General features: G+C 34.2%; 1 protein-coding gene across 2 annotated transcripts; it reads left to right on the forward strand.

Annotated features, from left to right (window-relative positions):
- Window positions 1-9252: 9252 nt before the first annotated feature.
- On the forward strand, window positions 9253-23360 carry LOC110700136 (TOM1-like protein 5). 2 transcript variants are annotated; one of them, XM_021877626.1, is made up of 11 exons: window positions 9253-9568; window positions 10317-10375; window positions 11023-11147; window positions 12705-12783; window positions 12972-13070; window positions 13182-13295; window positions 16716-16882; window positions 17115-17190; window positions 20049-20134; window positions 22120-22455; window positions 22537-23360. In XM_021877626.1, exons 3-11 carry the CDS (start codon window positions 11041-11043, stop codon window positions 22868-22870), a joined length of 1398 nt encoding a protein of 465 aa, XP_021733318.1. In that variant the 5' UTR covers window positions 9253-9568; window positions 10317-10375; window positions 11023-11040; the 3' UTR covers window positions 22871-23360. The 2 variants fall into 2 exon arrangements, with proteins under 2 accessions (XP_021733318.1, XP_021733319.1); XM_021877627.1 differs by having other exon boundaries at window positions 10322-10375.
- Window positions 23361-25606: the final 2246 nt, after the last annotated feature.

Raw genomic sequence — 25606 nt, forward strand, 5'->3', positions numbered from 1 at the left:
TTCTTAAATCCACACAAAATTGTGCAAATTATGTGCACACTACAAACTCCCTCACCTCACTCACTAATAGCTCCCCCAAGCCAAGCTTGGGACTAGTAACCAATGGGGCAAATTAGGCTTATAATGTGGCTAATAAACAATAAAAGGGCACAAGTAACAACATGGGTAGCAAGAAGGGAACAAATGTATCTAAAATCTCCTGAAGGCCACCTAAAAGAACAAATGCCTTCGTCCTCCTCATTGTGCATAATAATGAGTCATACAAACATTACTCAAAGTTATAAACCAATACTCAAATTCATTGACATACCAGGAACTAATACACATTCCTAACCAAATCAACTAGTCAAGCACCAAATCCACAATTAGTTGGACAAAATTGACTCATGTTAAGGCATCCAAGCAATCAAACATCAAATCATGGCTAACCTATCCACAATACTCATCATCATATACCAAGAATCAAAACAATTTTCATGTATGGGGCACAGAGAAGCATGATTTATCATTCATTGGATCGTATTTTTGTATTTTTTATTTATTTTGAAAGCATAAATTCTAAACTAAACTAAGCACACCAAAGAAAATAAAAAGAAAAAGGAAAGAAAGAAAACCTATACATACAAGAAATTCCCCCCAAGCCAAACCAGACAATGTCCTCATTAGCTCAAAGGGAAGTAAGTAACCCAGGCGACTACCCCTCATCATCAAACTCGTATCCACCACCATACCAAGCATTGCAATGCATCACCTTGGTACAATTCTGGACAAGAAAGAAACAAAATGTTAGTAAGAGAAGAGGTAAAAACGAGTCAGCTTCACTATTTCGATCATAATTTTTTTTATACAAATGATAATTCAGTGATTCTAATTTCATTGGAAAGTAGACTTGAAGAGATTTTCAACGATAGGTCACACAAAAAATTCCGTTAAGAAACGCAAAAGTTATGGCGTTTTGAAGTTGTCCTGTTTTGTTGTCGCGCTCTCGCGCCCGGCCGGGCGCGCCTCTGGGCGAGTTTAACACTTTTTTCAACCTTTGGGAGAATTTTGGGCGAAAATCCTCTTTTCTCTCGCGCCCGGTCGGGCGGCATCTTGCCCGGTCGGGCGGGATTGCTCGTATACGAACTTCCTCTCGCGCCCGGTCGGGCGCCCTACAGCACTTTGAGTCCGATTTTTCTCAATTTTTTCCTTTTTCTCCACTTGTTCATCTTCAAACCCAAACCCTACACAATATAAAGCTCTTTCTATAGCATCCACTTCATCCTTCCATGTAGTGGCTTTTCCTGTGGAAGATGTAACACAAAATACCGCCTCCAAGGGATCTCTAATGAGAGCTTGGGGCTTATTAGAAAAATTATATACATCAACCACATCAATAGTATAGCACTTTTCTTCCAACATGGGGCTTTTAGGGGCATTATGTAGATTAAAAATAATATTTTCATCCCCTACACATAACGTAAGTTTACCACTTTTCACATCTATCATTGCCCCTGCAGTATGAAGGAATGGTCTACCCAATATAATTGGAATTTGCAAATCTTCCTCCATATCAAGAACAAAAAAATCAACAGGTATATAAAATTTACCTACTCTAACAGGTACGTCCTCTAAAACACCTAAAGGATATTTAAGAGAACGATTAGCCATTTGCAGAGTAATATTGGTAGCTTTTAATTTACCCATATTTAATTTAGAGCTCACGGATAATGGCATAACACTTACACTAGCACCCAAATCACATAAAGCTTTATCAATCATCAAATTTCCAATGTGACAAGGAATAGAAAAACTACCCGGATCTTTTAGCTTAGGTGGAGATTTATTCTGTAGTATAGCACTACATTCCTCAGTAAAAGCAATTGTCTCTACCTCACTAATAGATCTTTTTCTGGTCAAAATTTCTTTCATGAATTTAGATTATGTAGGAACTTGAGTAATTAATTCTGTGAAAGGAACCGTTACCTGCAAATTCTTGACGACTTCCAGAAACTTACCAAACTGCTTATCTAATTTACTCTTGAGATGTCTATTAGGAAATGGTAGCTTGATAACTGGTTTCTGTACATCTCCACACTTGTCTTGAGTTTTACCCTGCAATTTATTATCAGAAGAGTTAGTTTTATTCCGGAGGCCTGCAGGGTTAGTAACAACAATATTTGGTGTAACAGAATCAGGAGTAGCAATTTTTGTAATGATAGGTTCATCAGCTTTGGGCATAGAAGGCCCATTGTATTTTGAACCACTTCTCAGCGTAATTGCATTCACGTGATCGGTAGGTTGCACCGGCTGCGATGGTAGGGCTCCCTGCTGGCGAGTTTGTAGAGCATAGGAAAGTTGCGCAATTTGACTGTCCACGATTTTATTATGGGCTAAAAGTGAATCAATTTGTGCATCCCTACTCTGTATGTGTTTCTGCATATCAACTAACATCATTCTGATTTCTGATAAGCCAGAATCAGAAGGGGGAGTAACAGTCTGTTGTGGTCTCTGATGTGGAGGTTGGTAGTACCTCTGCTGCGGTTGTTGTAACTGTGGTGGGGGGTTAGGCACATTCGTACTATTGTACGACATATTCTAGTTATTTTTCAACCCTGCATTGTAGGTGTTAGAGTATGGACTAGTTTGCTTATAAGCCTGAAAAGCATTAATTTTCTCAAGCGAACTAGTACATTCCTGAGCCCAATGACCTACAAGACCACAATTTTCACAGTTAATTGCAGAGTTAGTACCAATAGCAGAAATGTTAGCAACTGAAGATAAATAAGAATTATTAATATTGTCTAGTTTCTGGCTAATAGCAGTCAATTGTGCTTGCAAAAAGGATATAGAATCAACTTGGTGCTTTCCCTTATTTGCAAATCCCCTTGGATTCCCATATTGGGAATTATGAATGGCCATCTCCTCAACAACATTACTCGCTATATTTACATCTAAATTCATAAATCTTCCGTTAGCTGCAGAGTCTAAAATTATTCTTGAATTATATCCAATCCCATTGTAGAAGGCTTGGATTATCTGCCACTTTTCTAGCCCATGATGAGGGCATTCTCTCTGCAAATCCTTAAATCTTTCCCAAGCTTCATATAAAGATTCATCCGCTTCTTGGGAAAAATTTAGGAGTTTACTCCTTAACAAAGTTGTCTTCTCTGCAGGGTAATATTTATTATAGAAATTCAAGGCAAGAGTATCCCAGTTAGTAATACCAAGAGCAACTCTATTCAATCCATTATACCACAATTTAGCTTTACCACATAAAGAGAAAGGAAAAAGAATCTCCCTGATTTGGTCCTGCGTGACCCCAACTTGCCTAATGGTGTTGCAATATTGGCAGAAATCTAAAATATGAAGATTCAGATCTTCACCCTTAGCTCCGCTAAATTGCTTCGTTTCGATCATAGTAATAAATTGGGCTTGATTTCAAATTGTACTCCGTCAAGATCAGGTGGAGGAGTAAGATGTTGGAAATCTTCCAGGGACGGCTGCGAATAATCACTGAGCTTGCGGGGTGGTGGATTCGCCATCTCTGCTTCTAGTTCTGAATGAATCTCTGTATCACTAGAATCAGATGGTGGTTCCAAAGGTATAGTACCCTCGGAAGTGGCTCGTACCTGTCTAAAAAGATTCTTCTGTCTATGAAAAGAACGTTCAATTTCAGGGTCAAACGGAATGTAACTTGATCTAGAACTCCTGGGCATAAACACAGAAGTAAACAAACAGATATGAGATACTGTCCCAAAGAACTTACGTTCTCTGAGACTAAAGAAAAACAATCTAGACTACAATAATAATCAGAAATAAAAAATAAAACCGTTTCCCCAGCAACGGCGCCAGGCAGCCGGCCACCGTGCATGTGGTGGTGCGTGCGGTGCCGTGAGGGAGAGGGGAAAAATCAAGGGAGAGAGAAAATAAAAGGAGAGAGAGACTTTACCTTTGGGTATTTTTCACCTTGGGCAAAGTCTAGATTTGCTCTTAGGTGGATATTTATACTCCCTCTCAAAAACCCTCCTACCTTAAATTCCCCTTTTTACCCTAAATGATTCCCACTTCCACTTAAAGTAGTCATTTGGCTTAATTTAAAGTTCCTTTGACTTTAAAATTCTTTTATAAATTAAATATGCCCTAAAGTTTCTAAATATAAAAATAAAATATTTCCAAAGCCATTTCAATAATTAATAAAGGGGTTTTTATTTTAAATACACCTTTTTAAATATTAAAATACCATAAATAATTCATTTCAAATTATTAAAATACGTTATAAAATAATACTTTAATTAATAAATCGTATAAAAATACGAAGTATTACAACCATCAGCTCGGAACCAACCCCACTAGCCCGATACCTTCACCCCCCTAGCATAAAACCCCCACCAACCCAAATACCCTTACCCCTCCACCAGCTTGAATCCCCCACCCCCACCCTTCATAACTCATAAATTGAGGGAAGGAAAGCTTTTATTCAATTATTCATTGTCATGGCGACGAATAGCATTCGACTCTCTGAAATATCTGCATTCTTGTCCAATATTACTGATTCTTTTCATCTATCGGCGACAGAATGAGTCAGCGAAAAGTAAGGCTCTAATTGACTTAAACCCACAAATTATTGATCACTATGGAAGCCTTCCACGAGCGTCGAAACCCCTACCGTAGCCCTCCACGAACCTCAAATCGAAACCTTACCCCCACCCTCCACGATTGTCGAAACCTCTTGAAATAGGTCGAGGTAAGGATGGTTTACTGCTTGGGTTGGGATGGCCTTTCGGTCTGGCTGAGCAAGGGGTGGGGAAGATGGGCTGACCACCTGTGGCTGGCTGCTAGCGGGGGAAAGGGGTTAGCCTGGCAGGGGGGTGGGGTTGGGAAGTTTTTTTTTTTTTTTTTTTTTTTTTTTTTTTTTACAGTAATTAAGTTTTAAAAAAATTATAAAAATCTTTATTTTTAAAAGAAAAAATGTTAGAAAAAAACTAAACATATCACAATACGACACGTGTCATATTTAACCTATGAAATAGGTAACTGGTTTTTATTCTATTTATGAAAAATGTGTGTCAAAGGTCATTTTATTTTAGAATAATCAAAAAGTTGTTTTATTTTTGGAAGACCGCTGAAAGGTTGTATTATTCTTGACAATCTTTCCTATTAAAAAACAAGCTTCTTGACAAAACTACCAACGGCAAGGACTATAAGAGAGCATAAAAAACTGGCATACACAACTTTAGATGTGAGGTACAGGGCTAAAAGCCAATCAAGAGCAAGAATACTTGCTTAAATTATATATATTTAAATTTATATATATTGAACAAAAATAATGGCCTCTAAAGCAAAGCCAAGAAAAGTTAATAAAAGTCTAAAGAAGATTGAGATCTATCAACCCATTAAGTAAACGAAGAAGAAGAGAGGCTTATGATGATTGGCGGTGGAAAGAAAACGAAGGAGTGACGGTAAAAATGACCATTTTTAGAGAAGGATGCTTTTCCTAAAAAGAAGCTCTCTCTGGAAAGCCCCCTCAAAACGAGGGAATTTATATAACCAATTAACCATATATTAATGGAGTAGTTTAAATGAAACTAAGTGAATATATATATAACTAATTAACCATGTATTAAATGGATTAGTTTAAATGAAACTAAGGGAATATACATTTTTTTTTTCCTCCTAGTGTTTTATCATACTAGTAAAATGTTACTTCTACATAACTTTTTCCGGCTTGGACTGAAAAATGGACTGGACCAAATTAAACAGTCCAATCTCTAAGTCGAGAAATAATTTTTTCCGGTCTTTGGTCCGATTCGGTCCAAAACCTTCTTTTAAAGAATCGAGTTTTAATTTTTTGCTTGAAAATATGCATAAAATCTTTAAAAATGATCAAGATTATCTTAAATACGTTAGGAAAACTTTAATTTATGAGTTTTTTGTATTCCGTATTAGAGTAAAAAAAAAACACTTAACAAATTGTTTTTCGTGTATTTTTTTCGAGGTTTTTTATAATATTATTTAAAATTTTGAATATTTTTCTAAAAATATTCTAAAATCGGACCGATTTTTTTTATACGGTCCCAATCTAGTTCTAGCTTAACCAGTCATGTCTTTGGTTTTGAAATTCAAATTTTTGGTTTTCGGTCCAGTGAATGGCCCTAAATATGGGGGAAAAAATGTTTTTATTTTATTTTTTTTTTTTTTTGCTAAAAGATAATACAATTTTTTTTTTTTTTCATGGTCCCAATCTTATCATCTCCAATATTTTCATACTTGTATTTTTTATCAACCCCATTATATATTATTACTCCCTCCGTATTTTATTACTTGCTCCACTTTCCTTTTGCGGCCGTATTTTATCACTGCTCCATTCTCTTTTTTGGAAACATTTAATTATCATTAATATCAATAACATAAATAACATAATATTAAAACAGACACCAAGAATGACACATGTCACTTCTTGGTACTGTATATTCCCTCCAAAACTCCCCCTCCCTTTTTTTAATTATTTTTTTCTAATTTTTGTCAATGCCACCATCAACTACCTTTTATAAATTATATACAATATTCATCATTTCATATAATTATGATATTTTTTATTCACATATTTCCCAAATCTAAATTAAAATATTCTCCATATATATTAATTCCTAACTATAAACATTACTCCATATATCATATACAATACTGGTGGGTCAAATATATGGTTATTATCATGTATATAGATTTGGTGAATGCAACGGGTAAAACATGTATTAGATTGTAGTTTCTAAAGCGAATGATATAACAAGAAAATTTTAGTTTTTTCCCTACGGAGATAGAAAATAATTAGTCTACTTCTCTTATATAGTTATGCGAAGCATTATTCATTTATTTTTCAATTAATAAAATAATATTACAAAAATTAAAGGAAATGCAAATAACAAAAAATCAATAACTTTATACTAAAAGCGAAACCAAAAATGACACTTGTCATTTTCTGGTTAAAAAATTTCCGCCTTTTTTTTAGCCAAATTTTAATGACATCCATTTTATAACCTACAATAATACTTATTTCCATTTTGACAACGTATTTAATCCAATTATACTCAATTAAATTTTTTTTTTTTTTTTTTTTTTACATATATAGTATTGTATATACTAGGAAACTTTTAGTTACAAAAATACTAACATAGATTAAAAATAAGGTATTATAATATATTATTATCCAAGATTATTATAATATTATCAATTTTTTTTCTCCTATTTTTATCATTTGACAATAAAAATTATTTTAATAAAAGAAGAAAAATCATTTTGGTGGCATACTTTGTATCTTAAATATAACTTTTATAAGAACAATCGAACAAAATCATATACTACGCATCAATAACTTTATACTAAAGACGAAACTAGAAATGAGACTTGTCATTTTCTGGTTAAAAAATTTTCCCGCCTTTGTTTCTTTCCTTTTATTTATTTATTTTTTTCCCAAATTTTAGTGACATCCATTTTATAACCTACAATAATACTTATTTCCATTTTGACAACGTATTTAATCCAATTATACTCAATTAATTTTTTTTACATATATTCTACTATATATACTAGGAAACTTTTAGTTACAAAAATACTAACATAGATTAAAAATAAGGTATTGTAATGTATTGTAATATCAATCAATCTATCAATCAAACAATAACTGTATTGTATAACGTATTTAATCAATCAACCAATTCAAGTTATTTTGTTACAAATATTATTTTTGGATAAATTATTGTTGAATTAACACCGTAATTTATAATTTATTTGTTGTAAACTATAATTATGACCGTGCATGACATGGGACTTAACCTAGTATAAGAATAAAACAGACAACAGGAATAACACGTGTGTATTCCTGGTGTAATATTTTCCCTCCAAAATATCTTCTCTCTTTTCCTGCCAAAATGTTATTTACATAATTTGATTTATTATTGGTCTTTTAATATCTTCTATATATACACAATGAACTCAAAATTTATTCTAAATATGTTATAATTCGTATCTTTACTTGCCAAAATCTTTTAAAAGAATATTTATATAATATGATTTCCTATTTGGTCATATTTAATGAGATGCAATTTATATTATGTTGGGGAGAAATAAATTGATTAACTATTTTCTTTTCCCCAAAAGATCGCAAGATTGCTTTGACTATCGAACTAAACTCTCTTTTCTCTATTTAATTTCATCTCATTTCATCATATCATATCCCTTATTTTGTTTGTTTTTCTTTTTCACTTCCTACGTACCATTTAATTAAGGAATGAAGTATCAAACATTATTATTATTATTATTATTATTATTATTATTATTATTATTATTATTATTGTAGTAGTAGTAGTAAGTTACGTATTGATTTTAAACTATTTCAATAATATACAACTTTAATTCACGCAAATTTTTTTGTGAAATCTGTGCATCGTACGAGCACTAACATAGTATTTTACTGTTTTCCTCCCCACTAGTGGTCCCTTCATTATCATATTTTAATATTTTCCATATTCTCTCTACTCTCCACTTATACTCACTTTTGCTCTTTTAAAGATTTATTTATTCTTCAACCAACCCCACTTCTATCCTATTTTATTACTTTCTACTATACCTCGTAAAACTTCGCGGATGGAGAAATGAAGCAAGTAATAAAATACAGAGGTAATAATACAATTTATTAATATCTTAACTAGTACGTAATACTACATTTAAAGTCAAGTGAAACTCCTAAACACTCCCTCAATTTCTAATTAATCGTAACAATAGGCTTGAGCGCTTGACATTTTGATGTTTTAATAACTCAAAATGTTACTATGTAAAAATTGTGCCTAGTCAAATTGGAAGTAAGGGTTTAGAAACTAACCCAATTTTTATTTATTTTTTTATTTTTTTTCCTGTCAAGAAAAAAAAAATTGGGCTAGTTATTCTAAGCCCTTACTCTCAAATAAATGTAATTGTTGGGGCTTGAACTTGTGATATTAAAGTCATGAAAAATTATTCACCAACCTCTTGATTACGGAGTAAGAAGAATAATACTCCATCCATCCCTTTATTTTTGCCCCATTGTCATTTTTCGGATCAAACTTTACAAACTTTAATCATAAATTACTGTTAATCTATAAGAGATAATATAATTATGTGAGATTTTGTTAGATTCATAACATTATAAACTTTATTAAATATTATGTTTTTATAGTTTTTACGTGTTTGAAAATGAAAATATATACTCCGTACGTTTTAACATGTGTTTTGAAGACAGTGAAAAGTCAAATGGAAAAAATAAGAATAGTGAGTATTTCGTATGTGTATTCGGATTTGTAGTGCTAGTGCCCACCAAAATACAGCACAAAAAAAAAAAAAAAAAAAAAAAAAAAGTAGTTAAAGGCGCTGTCGTCCTCGTGGCGGTGCTGGACATTTACTGTAAAAAATTGCAATAATTCTCTCTCCTGACTCCTTCCCTTTCACTTTCTGTAATCTTAAACCCTTCTCAAGATTCTCTTCTTCAACTCCTGAAATTCTCTTCATTAGTTAATGCTTCATTTCCTTCTGATCTCCGCCATTCTTTAATTCTCTTGTAAGTTTTCATCATTTTATCAATTTTAGTTTCCGGATTCGTCATTTGTATTTGTATTCTAGTTTACGGATTTGATATAGGCAGTCGTAAGGGCTAACTATTAATACTCCGTATTGTATATTCGTTCGGAGTATTTATATTTTATTGTTTAGTATAAATATTTGTTAGAAATGAATGATAAAATCACGCGTTTGATGGATGTTATTAAGCTGGATTATTTCTTAATGTTTCTGTGTTAAGCTTCTGTGTATCATTTTTTTTTTTTTTTTAATTTTCATGGAATAGAATGATTTTGTTTAACTTTGCTTGTAATTTTGGCAATGGGTATATTGAGAGGAGTGTGGTATATGGAATGATTGAAAGTAAGTAGTAAGTATACTTTGTTGATGTTGTTTTTGGTTTATTTTGGGGTTTATGGACGTGGGTGTTTAGGTGATCAAGTGGAATTTAATGTTCTAATATAAGTATGTGTTTTGTTAATAATAATACGAAGCTAATGTAAATACTTCCTCCGTTTTCTTCTAATCGCAGCTTTTTCCTTTTTGGGTGGTTGTAAAATAATTGTAGCGTTGCTTTAATTGGTTGATGGATTCCTCTTTTTTGCATTCCCACGTCGTTGCAATTAATTGAGAATGGAGGAAGTACTTTGTATTATTTGTGTGTTTGAATTGTTAACTTTTCAAAGAAAACAACATTTGGATTCGCGAGGTATTGTTGGAAATCATATTAAGTATTTTTATCTTTCCAGTGTAGCTGGGATAGGCGTATGTTTCTAAGTGCTCTCGAGGCTGCACAGACTGTTGATAGGTAAATTACTTCACTATTATTGGTATCATCCATGAATTGGTATTGTGCCTCTAAATTCCTTTTCTTTCGTGCGATCTTGTTAAGAATCATTGTTTTTTTTTTGGTTGATAGAAATGTATGCAGTGCATGTTTGTTGACGAGTTACACTATCATTGTCTGTTGTTATCATATGCATGTAGTTGTTAGTTACAAGTACTAGATTTAGGTTAGGTGAGCTGGGTTAAGTTACGGCCATAAAACCCGCTTTATTGTTTGCGTTTGCCATCTGAAATTATCAGTCTATCACTATCATGCTCTTTTTTATGGCTTTATGGATGGTTCTGTTAGTCTGTCTTTCCCTTATTATATCAGAAATGTGCATGAAATTGAATTAGATGGAAAACAAAGCTACATGTTTTATCTAATGACTCAAAATCCACCATGGCCAAGTCTATGTGATCCAGTAACATGACTCGTGTCTGCAGTTTGGTCCAAATATTGATATTGCATGAAGTAGTTTTATTTTGTTTTTTATTTTGAAGTTGAAAAGTTCAGTTAACTTGTGCTGCCAAGTATTGATATACATGCTGATCTCCTTTTATGAAATGTCACTCTGAAACTTTGTTAGATGAAAAAGGACTTCTGAAAGTTTTTCCTTTTGTTGGCAGACTCAAAACTTATTGGAGATGACTATGGCTTCTGAGCTTGTAAATATTGCTACAAGTGACAAACTAACTGAAGTCGACTGGGCCAAAAACATTGAGATATGTGAAATAGTTGCTCATGATCAGAGGTATATCCTGTTAAATTAAACTTTATCTTCTATTATTGGCATACAATCAATTATGAAATCTTTTTATTGACCTATGTAGTTACAAGTTTGGGGCATGAAGATTATAACTGCTAAGAGAGTTTATCAAGAAAAATACATCTAATCTGTTACTCAAAGTTTTTGTTTTGACTTTTAATATCTAGTACTTGTAAACACTCTCATTCTTCTGCTGGAGCATGTTTCTTTGAAGGTGTGTGTGTGTTTGTTGATACAAAAAAGTTGGTAACTGTGACACTACAAGAGTTTGAGGTTATATGCATGTCTACAGGAAGCAGTAGACTGATCCTTTTGTCCATATGTTTCAGCGATCTATAGATCCTTAGTCTTGATCTTTATATTCTCTGCTCATGTTAACAGAGGTGGTGCTAAGCTAGATTAAGGTGCTATTGCTATAGAAGCTGTAAGAGAGAATTGTAGACTTGTATTTTTAATAATTAATGAGTCCCGGATTAGGTAGCCAGCATCCGGTATAAAGGCTAATCTTTAGCATATAATTGAGAAAGTGTCTCCTTGGTCGATCCCATCTGTTTATGTTGAGGCTTTGTTCTGCTTGCTTTGGCTTTGTTTACAACTATGATCTCTATCTGAGCTATTTTTCATTCACATTGGGATTTTTGCCTTTTCTTGAGCTATATTTTTCCCCCTTATTTTCTGGTTCTGTATGACTTTACAAGCAGAAAGTTGCTCTACAGCATATCAGTAACATGATACAAGAATTAGCTAATTGTTTATGATTTAATATGGGTGGGGGGGGGGGGGGGGGGGGGGGGGGGGGGGGGGAGGGGGGAGGTAAGTGAGTCATTGGCCAATGACTTGATAGCCTAGAAAACAATTAATATCTATTTCACAGAGTTGGAAGACAATTTTAATCTTAAAGTAAGATTGGTTTCTTTTAAATTCAATGCACCTATGGAAACATCCTCACCATCATCAGAGGGTTCATGTATCTGTTTTCTGATTTTGTATACTCTTTTGTCTTGATAAGAAGTTCCAGGTTCAGGGTGTAAACGAAAAAATCGATAGTACTTTCACTCTAAGTTCTTCATTGTGTCATCATCTGAATTCTTAGACCGGATTTTGGTGTTCTCTTGGTGACCATTGGGTTTGTATTGAGTTATATTCTATATTTTAATATGTAAGCTATTAACTTTTACCAGTAGTAGGTGATGTTAGAAGCCAGTTGCTAATTTAAGTAACATCTCTATTGAATAATCAATCAGTCATTTATTTATATATTTGTGATTTAGTCTTTTTTCACGAGGAAACTGTCTATGATGAGGTGGGAATAAATTTCGCAAGCATATGGCTGATACACTATAGTTTAGGCTGGACTTACCAATCACTTGTACAGTTTGTGCCTAGGATCCTTGTGCTTGATGAAGGCAAATATGCTAGCTGAATATAATGTATCTGTTTTTTACAAAATTTTGAGGTCTTTAGTGCACCTCTCTTCTCTGGTGATTTCTGTTCTTTCCATCAGCTAAAGTGTGTTAATGTCTGGGCAATTATTCTGTATAGGCAAGCAAAGGATGTGATGAAAACGATCAAAAAGCGCTTGGGTAGTAAAAGTTCAAATGCTCAGCTATATGCTGTTATGGTAGGTAGAGCTAAACAGTTCTTTCAGGATTCATCATTGCATTTCCTTACATGTTTGGACACTTTATTGTTGGTTTTTTTGTGTATGTGTCGTGTAAAGATAATGATGCATGCTCTTTCAATTGTTGTTATGAAAAGAGAACATCTTTAAAAATGGTTTGGTTATTGGTTTGTTGTTGGAACTTTCAGCTGTTAGAGATGTTGATGAACAATATTGGTGAGGCTGTTCATAAGCTGGTGATTGAAGCAGGTCTTCTCCCTATTTTAGTTAAAATCGTGAAGAAAAAGGTATTTATCACTTCTTGTATATTTTTCTCTCAACCAGACAGGCTGATGGAAAGCAATAATTTTGATAGTCTATTTATGCATGATCTCACTTTCTTGTCTCCTGTTATGCAGTCTGATTTACCAGTGCGAGAAAGGATATTCCTTCTTCTGGATGCAACACAAACATCAGTTGGCGGAGCGACTGGAAAGTTTCCTCAATACTACAATGCTTACTATGAGTTGGTGGTAGGTATACATGCATGCATTTCCAGCTTGTAATTTGTCAAGTCTTATATTATTCAAAGCAGTTATAAGAGTTGAACTGAACTGTATGGCTTTTTGCTGGTATATGGTGGGTTTTTTTTTTTTTTCTCTCCCCCCCCCCAGGTCTCATCTAAGCCCTAAGAAAAATGGTTGTGAAACATGTCAATTAATAGTGTATGAATGTGCAAGGTGTGTGAACTTTTTTGATTTTTGAAGTATTGCTTTAGATTACCTACTGCTTTTTGCAATAAATTGTAAGCCTCTCATATTCATACTCCCCCCTTGTCCTCGGAGGATTGTTTAAGATTATTTTAGATGCTTTGTTCTCAAAAATTGGGAAGATAGAAAACTCTGCCTAAGCGATGCTTCAAGGTTAAATTCATTTCTTGGTATAAAGTAATCGCATCTTTCAGTCATTATATGTGGTTTGGACTTTGGAGTTCCGGACTAAGGTGTTGTCAGAGGCGGATACAATACACACCAAGGGTATGCAAGAGATTTTCTTTTTTTTTTTTTTAAATAAAGGAAACATCACCTCATAACGTGAAAGGGTGGGTAAAAAGGGGAAGTTTGTAAATTGTATATTTTTACTTTACAATATAATTTTTTAATTTAAATTGTATTGGATTTTTTTTTTTTTTTTTTTGATTTTATTAAGGTCTTATATATCTTATACTTGATACTGTACTAGATTAAATCCCGTGTAATGCACGGTTGTTAAATAATTATAGTGACAATAAATTTTACCAAAAAAAAATTGATATAAAATATAATGAATAGACTCATATTAAAAAGCATGAAATATATGTGAAAGAAAATAATTAAATATGTAATAGTTATAATGGGCAATTTGATATTTAAAGAAGTTTAGTTTAGAATTTATTTTAAGGTTTTATATATCTTGTACTTAGTACTGTATAACTTAATAACTTATAATAAACTTTTATTGCTTAGAATTATACGATGGTTTATCATGTTCAAATGTTACAATTGTGCACACCGTATTTTGAAATCCTGAATACGCCACTGAGTGAGTCTAATTGTTTTTGAACCCACAAGTTAGTTTATTATATGCCACAGTTAGAATTGTGTTATTTTTAATCAACCGAAGTTAAGGAACAAGTTGTTGGCTTTCGAAGTACTAATTATTGTATTAGATAGTGCTGTACCAAGTTTGAAATCCTGGCCCTGCCAATAATTGTATCCTTATGTCACACATCATATCCTTTTCTTTTCTTGTGGCTTTTCTTTGTATGATTCTTTCTTTTCTATTAACTTGTGTAGATTCTTTATTTTCTATTAACTCGTGTAGATTCTTTATTATACTCAACCCTTAATAGATTATAGCCCTACTTTTGTCACTTGGCAATTTGGCATGAATCATAGTAAGGAAATTTTGTATTTTACCACCCACTAAATACACACATTTTGAAATTACCTCCCAAAATTTTATTTATATTAAATTACCACCCATTAAACTAAATAAATATTTAAATCACCACCTTTTGCCTTTTTCCGGTCATTTTTCTGGCTGTGGGGCCAACATAACGGCTATTAACGACTAATTTGACCCTATTTTTGTTTTTTGCCCTCGATTTTGTTCTATAAAACTACTCTCAAACTCTTCCACAAATTCGAAAACAATTACCTTCAAATTCTCTGAAATTTTACACAAGTGCAGACACTGAAGTCACAATTAGGCGAGCTCAATTCTTTGTGAAATTAGGGTTCTTGGTACAATTAAATTTGGGGTTTTTTGAAATTAGGGTTCTTGGTACAATTAAAAATGACCGAAAAGAGGCAAAAGGTGGTGATTTAAATATTTATTTACTTTAATGGGTGGTAATTTAAAATAAAAAAAAATTTGGGTGGAATTTCAAAATATGTGTATTTAGTCGGTGGTAAAATACAAAATTTTCTCATAGTAAAGCCTTTATGTGGAGGTTGAAAAAATTTAATGTAAAGTTAATAAGTTCCTAAGTTTGTGGGACACATCAGCATGTGTTAGGGGAAAAACTAACATGGAAGGTTGGAACAATAAGAGAAAGTCGGCATATTTGAGATGGGGAGGGGGAAGAGGAAGGGAAAGGGTTAAATTACCAAGAAAATTTTTGCGAGAAAATTTAAGGTTGTAATTGTTGAAGATGCTTTTCATTGTACTCGTCCATAATTGGATGAAAGTTAATGTGTCACAGCCAAGTGTATGGCGCGCTCTTGCCTTTTGGCGACAAGGTCACAAGCCTTGTGCGGAAACGGGGCTTGTAAGCACAAAGCAACACAAGCGAGTGTTTGGATCTCAAGGGCGCTTACGTCTATTTGGTGACAAAGTACGGGTGGTCTGGGCTTGTGACGGTCGTGCAAGTCAAAGCGGGCACCAGCGGGTCTGATCATGAGCTTCTAATTGCGTCTAATGAGTAGGGGGTTATTATGCAAGCAAGACGCAATACCTATAAAGGTCTAACCATAACACAAGTATAACAGCCAAGCAACACCGGGTAGAAAGCCTTTGGATTTCATTAATCTCTTGCCCTCTAAAGAGCTTTAATTTGCATTTACAAGATTCTCGATTCACAGTAACGCAATAAATGCGTCTAAGCCTAGAAAAGTTAGACTAAAAGCCTAGAAAAGCATTAGAAAGGTATCTAAAACATAGGTAGGAGGTTGGATTCTAACACTATGTTACTTAGACACGGGCATCTTTTTATTTTCTAAGAGTTGAGATGGGGTAGCTTGAAGAGGTACTATTGTGATATATTAAAATGTGGAAGTCCTTTGAGGCTTGACATGAGCCACAATGATTGAGAGTAGTACTAGGATGGGTTACCTCCTCGGAAGTCCTCATGTTGGTTCATATAGCTGATCCCACTTATGGGATTAAGGCGTTCAAGCACAAGAAGAAGAAGGTTATCTTTCCTTTTTTGTATATTTTCCTCTTAGTAAAAACAGGGGTACAAGAGATACAAAAATGTTGTTCACCACACATTAAAGAAGAAAATGTGAGAATATGCCCCCTCTCCAAAAAAAAAAAAAAAAAAAAAAAAAAAAAAAAAAAAAGATGGAAAGAATTCTAGAGTTAGTGACTGGACCTTCACATCTTGAAATGTTTACGTAATAATAGGTATTTTTATATGTTTTCTTTTGTTTGTTCAAAAAAAGATGGAAAGGAATTGTAGAGTTAGTGGTTGAACCTTCACATCTTGAAATTGTTTGTGTAATAGTAGTTATTTTTGTATGTTTTCTTTTGTTTGTTCATCAATTGGCACACATGTTCTTGTTTTTTTACTTCTCTTGCTCCCATATTTTCTTGCTGCCTTTTCTGGATTGAGATTTATTGTAATGTTTTTGGGTAGTCTAATAATGATTTCTGAATTTAAATTGAGCTGAGAAGTTCTGTTTATTCAGAGTGCAGGAGTAAAGTTTCCTGGAAGGCCTAATGCAGTCTCATCTAACCATAACTCCTCTAGTGCAAGCCAAAGTAATCTAACTGTTGGAAGCATTGCCGCCTCAGCCAGTGAAAGGGCCCCAAAAAGGGAAGAACGTCAAGAACCCCAGCCTGCTCCTGGGTCCAGGTAGATTGATTTACTACTCTCTTTCTTCATAATTATGCTTGACATTCTTTTGGTTTTCCTGATATAGTTGTCAAATATCTAACAATAATCTAAGTCATGAATATGTCAGTGTTCCAAGTAGTTACTTTGCCATGGTGAATTGTTAGTATAATATGCATATAAATATTTTAGAGTGGTGTATTAGCAATGTGGTGCATGAAGCTTATTGCTTTCGAAATTTATGCCTATGCAGTATAATTGAAAAGGCTAATGCTGCATTGGAAGTTCTAAGAGAAGTTCTGGATGCAGTCAACGCTCAAAATCCTGAGGTACTTTTGAACTCATTTTCTTTCGGTGGATGCTACATTTTCGTGCAAATTCCTCAGCAGCTTTATGTGCATTTTGAATATTAACATCTAAGCAAAATTTTATTTCTCTCTGTCAAGCCCTCAATCTAAGCTTGGCTTGATCTTGGTTTGACCAAGCCTAAGCCAAGTTGGGCCTCAATATGCACATTGTGAGGTTCAACTCACGTGGCTTTGCATGTATTAATATTTACTTTTCTTATTTTTTTTCCACCTTATTTTGTTAGTATGTTTTTATTTTCTCATCCATAAAGTATTGAAATAAATAGTTGAACTGTTGGTAAAAAAAATATCTTAGAGGATGCTAACAAAAACAAATAAAGTTGAGGAGAAAAAATAGGAATCAAGCTGATCTCAAAGTGTAGTTTTAATCAACTGGCCAAACAAACTCAAGGCTATCTGAGCTCTGCGCTGAGCCAAAACTCATATAAGCTTAGCCAGAGTCTGGCAATTTGTGACTAGAGTGATATGGGACTTATCTCGTGTTTTTTCCTACTAGTACAACAGTCTCCAAAAATATTATATAGTTAGGCACCAGGACAACCATTGAAGTTAGTGTCTCCAAGTTAGCTGTATGATCCTTTTTACTCTGTTAAAATCTGTAGAGAGCAATATTATATATAGACTGTACAACCTCTGCTTGCTGCTTGCTGCCTGTTACCTTTATTCTCTCTTCCCTCTATTTTTATTTTTATTTATTTTTGGTTAGTTTCTTTAAATTACTTCCATTGAAATTGAAATGTATTTGTAAAGATACTTGTCTAATTCTTGAATCTTTTTTTAATTTATCACCTAAGTTGCACTGAAAGGGCTGTGCTGCTGAGTGTTATCTTTTTGCAGTTCTTGAAATCAATCACTTTTGAAATATTCCTCACATGTCTATTAGATCAGCATGTTTTTGGTTGCATAGAATTTTTCATATTCATTTCTAGTTTTCATGCTATAATCTAAAACAAGTGAAACATCTTCAGTGTCTAGCCTCTAAGGCCTTTAAATACTTGTGCTAAAGAAGCAGAGTGTAAATGGCTGGTAGGATACTAGTTGGCCTCAATTTTTTTAATGACTACTGAAGCTCTAGTCAACACCCGAATGAAGCTTGCATGATTTGGCTGACCTTGATTGAGATGTACTTATTGACTTTTACCAGGTAGAACTAGGTGTGGCATGAATTGAAAGCATATCATGTAGCTAATATTTAAACATTTTGAAGATCTTATATTGGCTGATGGATGTGTCTGCAAAGGTTTGTAGTTATGTATTGTGGAGGTAATTCTATGGGAGGTGGACATGGGGTTTTGGATGGAGGGACTAGTAGAGCTACCAGCCTACCACTGAAGATATCAAAAGAACTTGTTAAGATTTTAAGATAGTTTTCTTGAAAAAAGATTATCACTAACTTGTTAAGTAATTAAGATTACCTCATCAGTTACTCTAAAAAAAGGTAAATAAAGGGGGGAGAGAGAGATTGCACACAGGGACAAATGCTGACTGCTCTTGTTTTGGTGGATCTGACCTATTTTAGATCTAGAGTTTGTGACTCACGAGTTTACTTTCTCTCCTAAGGGTCAGACCTGGATTTCATATCCACACCCAGGTCTTGTCGTGTCAACGGTAGGGTGATGGCCCAAGTCTGAGCATTACAGCACTTAACACTATTGGGAAAGTCTAGGCAAACTTCCTTACCTTGCAAAAGTCTATTTTCCATGGATATCAAGCACTGCATGCACACTATGTCACCTGAGTTCCTTTATCAACCATATAAAGGTATAGAATACTTTTCAGGAACATTATATATCAGTTAGACACTCTAATTATCTTGAAGGTATGAACAACCTCTTTGTAAAGAAAGAATTAAAGAGATAGGGAAAAAAGAGAAAATTATGTGAGATATATACTCACAAATGGGACTTAAGATCATAAATTTAGTATGATTTAGCAAACAATACAATCTGAAATGTGGTATGTATATGTAACATGATGAAGACGTGCAGAACTCATTTTAAATCAAGAATATGTATATGCTGTGCTCCTACACCTGTGTCTAATTTATGGAAATTTTCCCAATTACCAATGTCCAAAATATGAGTCTTGACACACCTAATACATGGATATACACTCATTTCTGACACATTTACAGTAGTCATAAACTCATAACATGTCCGAGTAACATAGATGACATGCAAACTAGGTTTTGGAGCTACTGAATGTTGCCTTTGATGGCAAAATTAGTCATGAATCAGTTGCTACTAAGTTAAGTGTTGACATGTTTGAGCATTGTTCTTTTGGCTGTTCCAGCCTGTTCCTTCAACTCTGTGCTGTACCCTTGTTCTATAAAATGTTACTGACTGTTATTTCGTTCATGATCCTGTATCACTGGCCTAGACTATACAGGCTTCTTCAAATGTTGTATCTGTTTAGTTTGTAAGACAAGTTTGCATGTTTTTTGACATTTTAATCTTATGAAGAAGGTAAAAGAGATGAGTTTCTGTGTTCTTGATGTATATATTATAGGCTATCATCCGTAACAATCTACTTTTTATTGGTCGCTTTGTCATAAACTTGATAAGTTTTCTCCTGTTATCATCTGGAACTTTGATTGTACCATACATTCTCAAAAAGTCAACAAGAAGCTAGGGGAATTCTTTATTTAATGTCTACATGTTTTGGCATGCTTCTTATGTCATTCATGACTTCATCACCTGGGTTTGACTGTATATAGTGCAGGGTAATCGGGGTAAGGGTGTAAGAAATATTAGCTATAAATGGAATTAATGCTACTTAAACCTAGTTTGACTGTAGCTCTCCTTGTGTTTCTCTTTTAGGCAGCGAAGGATGAGTTCACTCTTGATCTTGTGGAGCAGTGTTCATTTCAAAAAGACAGAGTAATGCACCTTGTGATGACATCCAGGTATATATTTTAAGTAGTGTTTCTGGTTTCCAGTTTTTTAATTTTGGTTTTGTTGTTGTATATGCTCATTACTATAATACTATGTCATCCTCTCATAAAAAAAAAAATCAATTATAAGTAGGATTACTGGAAGGCTTTAGACTCCATCATTTGTTTTCCGTATGCATTCCAATTTTAATATTATATTCACATATGATCTACCCCCTTGAATGTTTTACTAATCTAAATTGTAAGAAGTGAACGGGTTTAGGAAAAAGGTGGATAAGGTATGAGAGATGGAGCAAAAGGTGGATGAGTGTAAGAAATAAGTGGAGAGAGTAAGGGAGTGAGTGGAAAGGTGGAAATACTGTAAATAGTGTGGGGGTAATAGGGTTAGCTAAAAATGTAATAAAACAAAAGTGAGTTGAACTTTTTGAAATATCCGAAAGCAAAAATGAGTCAAACTCTTTGGGAATGGAGGGAGTGTATATCTTTCATTGTTCTCGAAACTATATGTACTTTTTTTTGGACAAATGATGTTTCATTACAAGATGGCACACCTTCACTGCTAATTTATTAGGCTGTTCACACTAAGTTGGTGCCCTGTGCTGCTCTTGAAGCTGTCAGTCTATTATAAAAAGGGTATTATACCATATAACTATGTGTTTTAGGTATTTTTGTTAGATAACCCTCACGTTGGAATCCATCATGTGGTGAACCCGAATTTGTAAACTGCCATTACTTAGATGTAAAAATCAAGGGGAATTCTCATTGGTAGCTTTAAGTTTCTGCTTTTTATATTTGGTAGTAAAATAAAATAATTTCTCACATAATCACAAGTAGCCTTGTGTTCATGATTTTTCATTAAGTCACGACGACGACAAAGCCTTAGTCACTAATTGTTAGCCAACCCCACATCTTTTTGGGATCAACACTTTGTTGTTGTGACATTAATGATAGTTTCGTGATAAATTATCTGTCAAATGTAACCTTAGTTAACGGTGAACCATGGTTCTATTTTTCTTTTTTTGAAAATGTTCTATTTTTCTTTTTTTTGAAAATAGAAAAAAAAAATGGTTCCCTTTTCACTCACGTATTGCATGCCCATTTTCCCCTATACCAGATCTACCGTCAACACCATCTCCACCATTAGTTTTTATCTTCCCCAAATCAGCCATGGGATTATCTTCATCTTCTTTATCCATAGATATCACTCAAAGCTTATCCCTGGATATTACCCATAAGTCCAAATTTTATGGTTAAATCTCTGATCCCTAGCAAATCCATTTTTTCCAACAATTCTGTTTTTAATTATCTAGGAGAATACTATGATAGAGGCTTATATAATGTGTTCTTCTGGTTTATTCAACTAGGGGTGGATGAGTATGCCCTAAGTGAGGAGAGAGAAGGGTGGTGACTGGTGAGAAAAAAAAAAGATGAGAGAAGGATAAGAGAAGATTGTAGAAATAGTGGAGGTTGGTGAAGTACAGAGGAACCATGGAATTGATGATTGATGAGTTTTATTGTGTGAGGGAGGGAGAGGGTGATGGGGTGTTGATGGGTGACAATAAATTGAGGCTTTAATCTGCTAAAATACAATAACCATGGTTAATTATCCTAATCCGTCATAACATAAAGATATTTAACATTTGTATTAGTGAGAATACCTTATTAATGTCACAAGGTAAAGAAAACAAAGTTTAGGTCCAATTGTGATAATTTTTTTTTTTTTTTTATAAAAATAAATATATCTATGTACCAGTGTTCTTCAACTTAAATTGGTGGGACACAAAGCTGCTGGGACATAAAGCCGCTAAGTGAAAAATCAAACCTATTACCTGCATGATTTTTCCTAAAATAATGCATAATTATTCACCTAAATTCAGAACACAACCCGATTTTCTGTATGACTACAAGGAAACTCCTATAATGTACGGAACTGCTATGTGCTATTACATTGAATAACCATCTCATGATTTTAACTATGTCCATCTTTTCATAAACAGAGATGAGAAATTGGTCTCTCGGGCTATAGAGTTGAACGAGCAGCTTGGCAGGATTTTAGCAAAGCATGCCGCTCTACTTTCAGATGGCCCTGGACCAACAGCTAATGTTCCTGCGCCTCCCAAGCAGCCCACTCCACCATTGAGCAATAATAATCACATGGATACTGCCACATGGGTAGCAAACCATAAAAATAATAATATTAATGGGGCTAGGGGCACTTGGGCATCAAACCATAAAAATCATGTTGGCCAACCCACATCCCCACCAAATCGTATCAATCGTACTGACCATGAAGATACAGATGAAGAAGAGGAGGCAGCGCAACTTTCTCGTAGGTGTGTGCCTTTGCAGTTTATCTTAATTTTCTAGACTCCTTGGTCCTGGAATCTGTGTTGTTGACCTTGGACTTTACTCAGGATTCGGAAAGGAAAAGCACTGGTGAGGCCTGAAGATGAAGAAAGTGCAGAAGAGAGGCCCTTTGGAATGCAGAGTGCTTCCATGCCAACAGAAACTTTGCATCGGCCTCTTATACGACCTCTAACTCTTGAGTCACCATCTCGTGAAATGCAGGTGCCACCTTCAGCTACTTTGATCCCACCCCCACCAGCAAAACATGTTGAGAGGGAAAAATTCTTCCAGGAGAAGAAGGGAGATGGCGCTTCTTTATCAGGCCACATGAGGGGTCTGTCATTACACAGTCGCAATGCTAGTAATAGCTCGTACAATGGGAGCATAGGTTCTTGTGAATGAGATAGTAGCCCACTCGAGTATGTTTATGATTTATTATGCGGCTTTTAGTGGTTGAGTATTGATATTAATCTGCTGTGGAAGCAAAGAGATCTTTCATTGTTGTGGTTCTAGGTTTGTGTGAGCGTCTGAAGAAGTGGACATACAGGAATATGCCTGGTTACTCACTATGCCTGCTGGTGGCGACAATTTCTGTATACATGCTTGTGTCGTTGTCGGTATGTTTGTGTAACAAGTTATTGGGAATGGTCTTATTGGTCTATAGGTATCAGGTTTTCTGTAGCAAAGGTTTATTAAAATGAGTTTGTAAATGAGTCGTTTATCCTTATACGACTTATTGGCATATGTATATCTATACCTGAATGAATGTAGCAATCATTAATTTGTTTAAAAGCATACTTGTATATGTTGTATGGCACCCGCACTAGGTGTTCAAGTTTTTTCTGTTGCTGAGCAAAAGAGAATATCTTAACTTGTAATCAAGGTTGTGGTATTTTTGTGTAAATGTTAAAGATTACTATCAAGAATTTTTTTTGAGGAAAAACACACTATTATAATTTGTGGAAGCTAACTAGCTTAGTTTATGTCTCAAGACTAAAGAATACTAAGTCTCCTCAGTCTCCTCACATATTCATCATTGTCCTAATCATAAAATTCCCCAAATTAAACACCAAAATTGTTCTCTACAAACTCATTGCGATCTCTCATAAATTATACATCCTCAACATCGTTGGTACGCTATCTCTATCCAATACCCTAAGCTCTCATTTCCTTAACAACCGGCCACCTACAAGATGAAGATGGTTCTTCTTTGAATATACAGTTGTAAAGACCCTAGCTCTCATATCCTCAAATTCCTGGCTTACCACCCGTCCAAGCTTCTCACTTTCCTAGACCATGATACATATACTCAAGCTTAAAGCTATCCTTCGCTATTTTAGTGCAAAATCAAGTGAAATACTTTTAAACACAACCGACTGTCACGAGCCTAAAGCCTTAAGTGCTCTAAGAAAGCTAAACACTCATGTTACAACCGGTTGAATGGTACAACCAAGGCTATTTTTTCGTTCATTTGGAACTCCTAGTGTGTAGATGTTGGTTGCACTTTACACTCGGTTGTACGATTGCTCTTACAAAAGGGTCGTATACTCGTATGGACTCGTAACATCACGTGCTGTTAGTATCACATGTCATGTAAACTGCATCGTTGGATTAAAGAACAATGCCGCGTTAATGATGGAATCTCTGTCTTGCTTAAAACTGCAGGCTAGCAAGAGCAAAGTGTTGTGGTTTTGAAGCAAAGGTGGAATATTTTCAATTATATAAGTGAAAGAAATAGCTAAAAGATTATAGAGAAATGGGGTCATAATATTCTTATAGGTTGCGAAGAATCCTATCAATCATGAAGAAGAGTCTAATTGGAAAGAGGTTATGACAAGTGGGGTTTTTGGAATGGTTTAATAAGTGAAAGAAATAGTTGAAGGATTATTAAGACATGGGGTAATAATACTCAATTTCTATAATGATTTGTAGTTAATAGTTATAGAATCATAATAACATGCTATTTTATTTTGGAATTTTGCAAAAACCCACTTTTTACAAGAATTTTTTTACAAGAAATCTCTTTATAATTTTTTTTTTTTGCAGAGACATACCTTATTTAATTTTTTTTTTTTTATAAAACCATTCCTTTATGCAAACCCCATTTTCCGACGTTGACTACCCCAACCCCACCCACGAACCCGCCCCCTCCCCCAGCCCCATTCACAAAATCACCCCCTCCTTAGCTCCACCCACGAAACCGCCTCCCCTCCTCATCCCCACCAACGAAATCGAACTCCCTTCTTTCCACCACCCCGTGAAATCTAGGTTTAGGGTGGTTCAAGCGTTAATTTAGGATTTGGGGAGCGCAACTAGGGGTGCCGGCACTGACATTGGAGGGGAGAAGGGTGGCTAGGGCTATAGAGGAGGGTTTAGGGTGGTCAACGTCGTTAAAGGGGTGTGTTTAGGGTGGTCAACACCGAGAAGGGTGGTTTTGTGGGCGGGGCTGGGGAGTGAGGTGGTTTCGTGGGTGAGGCTGGGGAGGGAGGTGGTTTCATGGGTGGATTGGGGTAAGGTATGATTTTGAAAAAATAATTTTGATTAAGGTATGCCTTTGCAAAAAAAAAAAAAAAATATAAGGAGGTTTCTTGCAAAAAAAAAATTATAAAAGGTGGTTTTTTTGAAATTTTCTTTTTTTTTCGGATTTTTCACTAAATACTTCTGAGTAATTTGTTAAATCACCATATACCCATAAAACTTTACAAATTCACCATATACCCCCGAGTTTAACAGCAATATCACCAAATGCCCAAATGGCTAACGGATGTCAAATCCATAAGTCATTAAGAGTTAAGTTTTCCACGTGGCATCATGTGGTCGTTTCCTTTTAAAATTTACTTAATTAATTATTAAAAAAATAAAATAAATTAAAATAAAATTTTATAAAAAAATATAAAATTTAAAAAAATTACTTAATTAACATTAAAAATAATAAATTTAAAAAAATTTAAAAATTTAAAATTTTTGAAAAAATAAAAAAGATTAAAAATTTAAAAAATGTTAAAAAAATTTAATTAATTAATTATTAAAAATAAAAAATAATTAAAAAACAATTAAAATTAAAAAAAATGAAAAAAATTACTTAATTAAGTATTAAAAAATTTAAATTTTTTTTTTAAAATTAAAAATTATAAAATT

This window comes from Chenopodium quinoa, unplaced genomic scaffold (assembly GCF_001683475.1).
Source record: "Chenopodium quinoa cultivar QQ74 unplaced genomic scaffold, ASM168347v1, whole genome shotgun sequence".
In the NCBI taxonomy this organism is placed as follows: domain Eukaryota; kingdom Viridiplantae; phylum Streptophyta; class Magnoliopsida; order Caryophyllales; family Amaranthaceae; genus Chenopodium; species Chenopodium quinoa.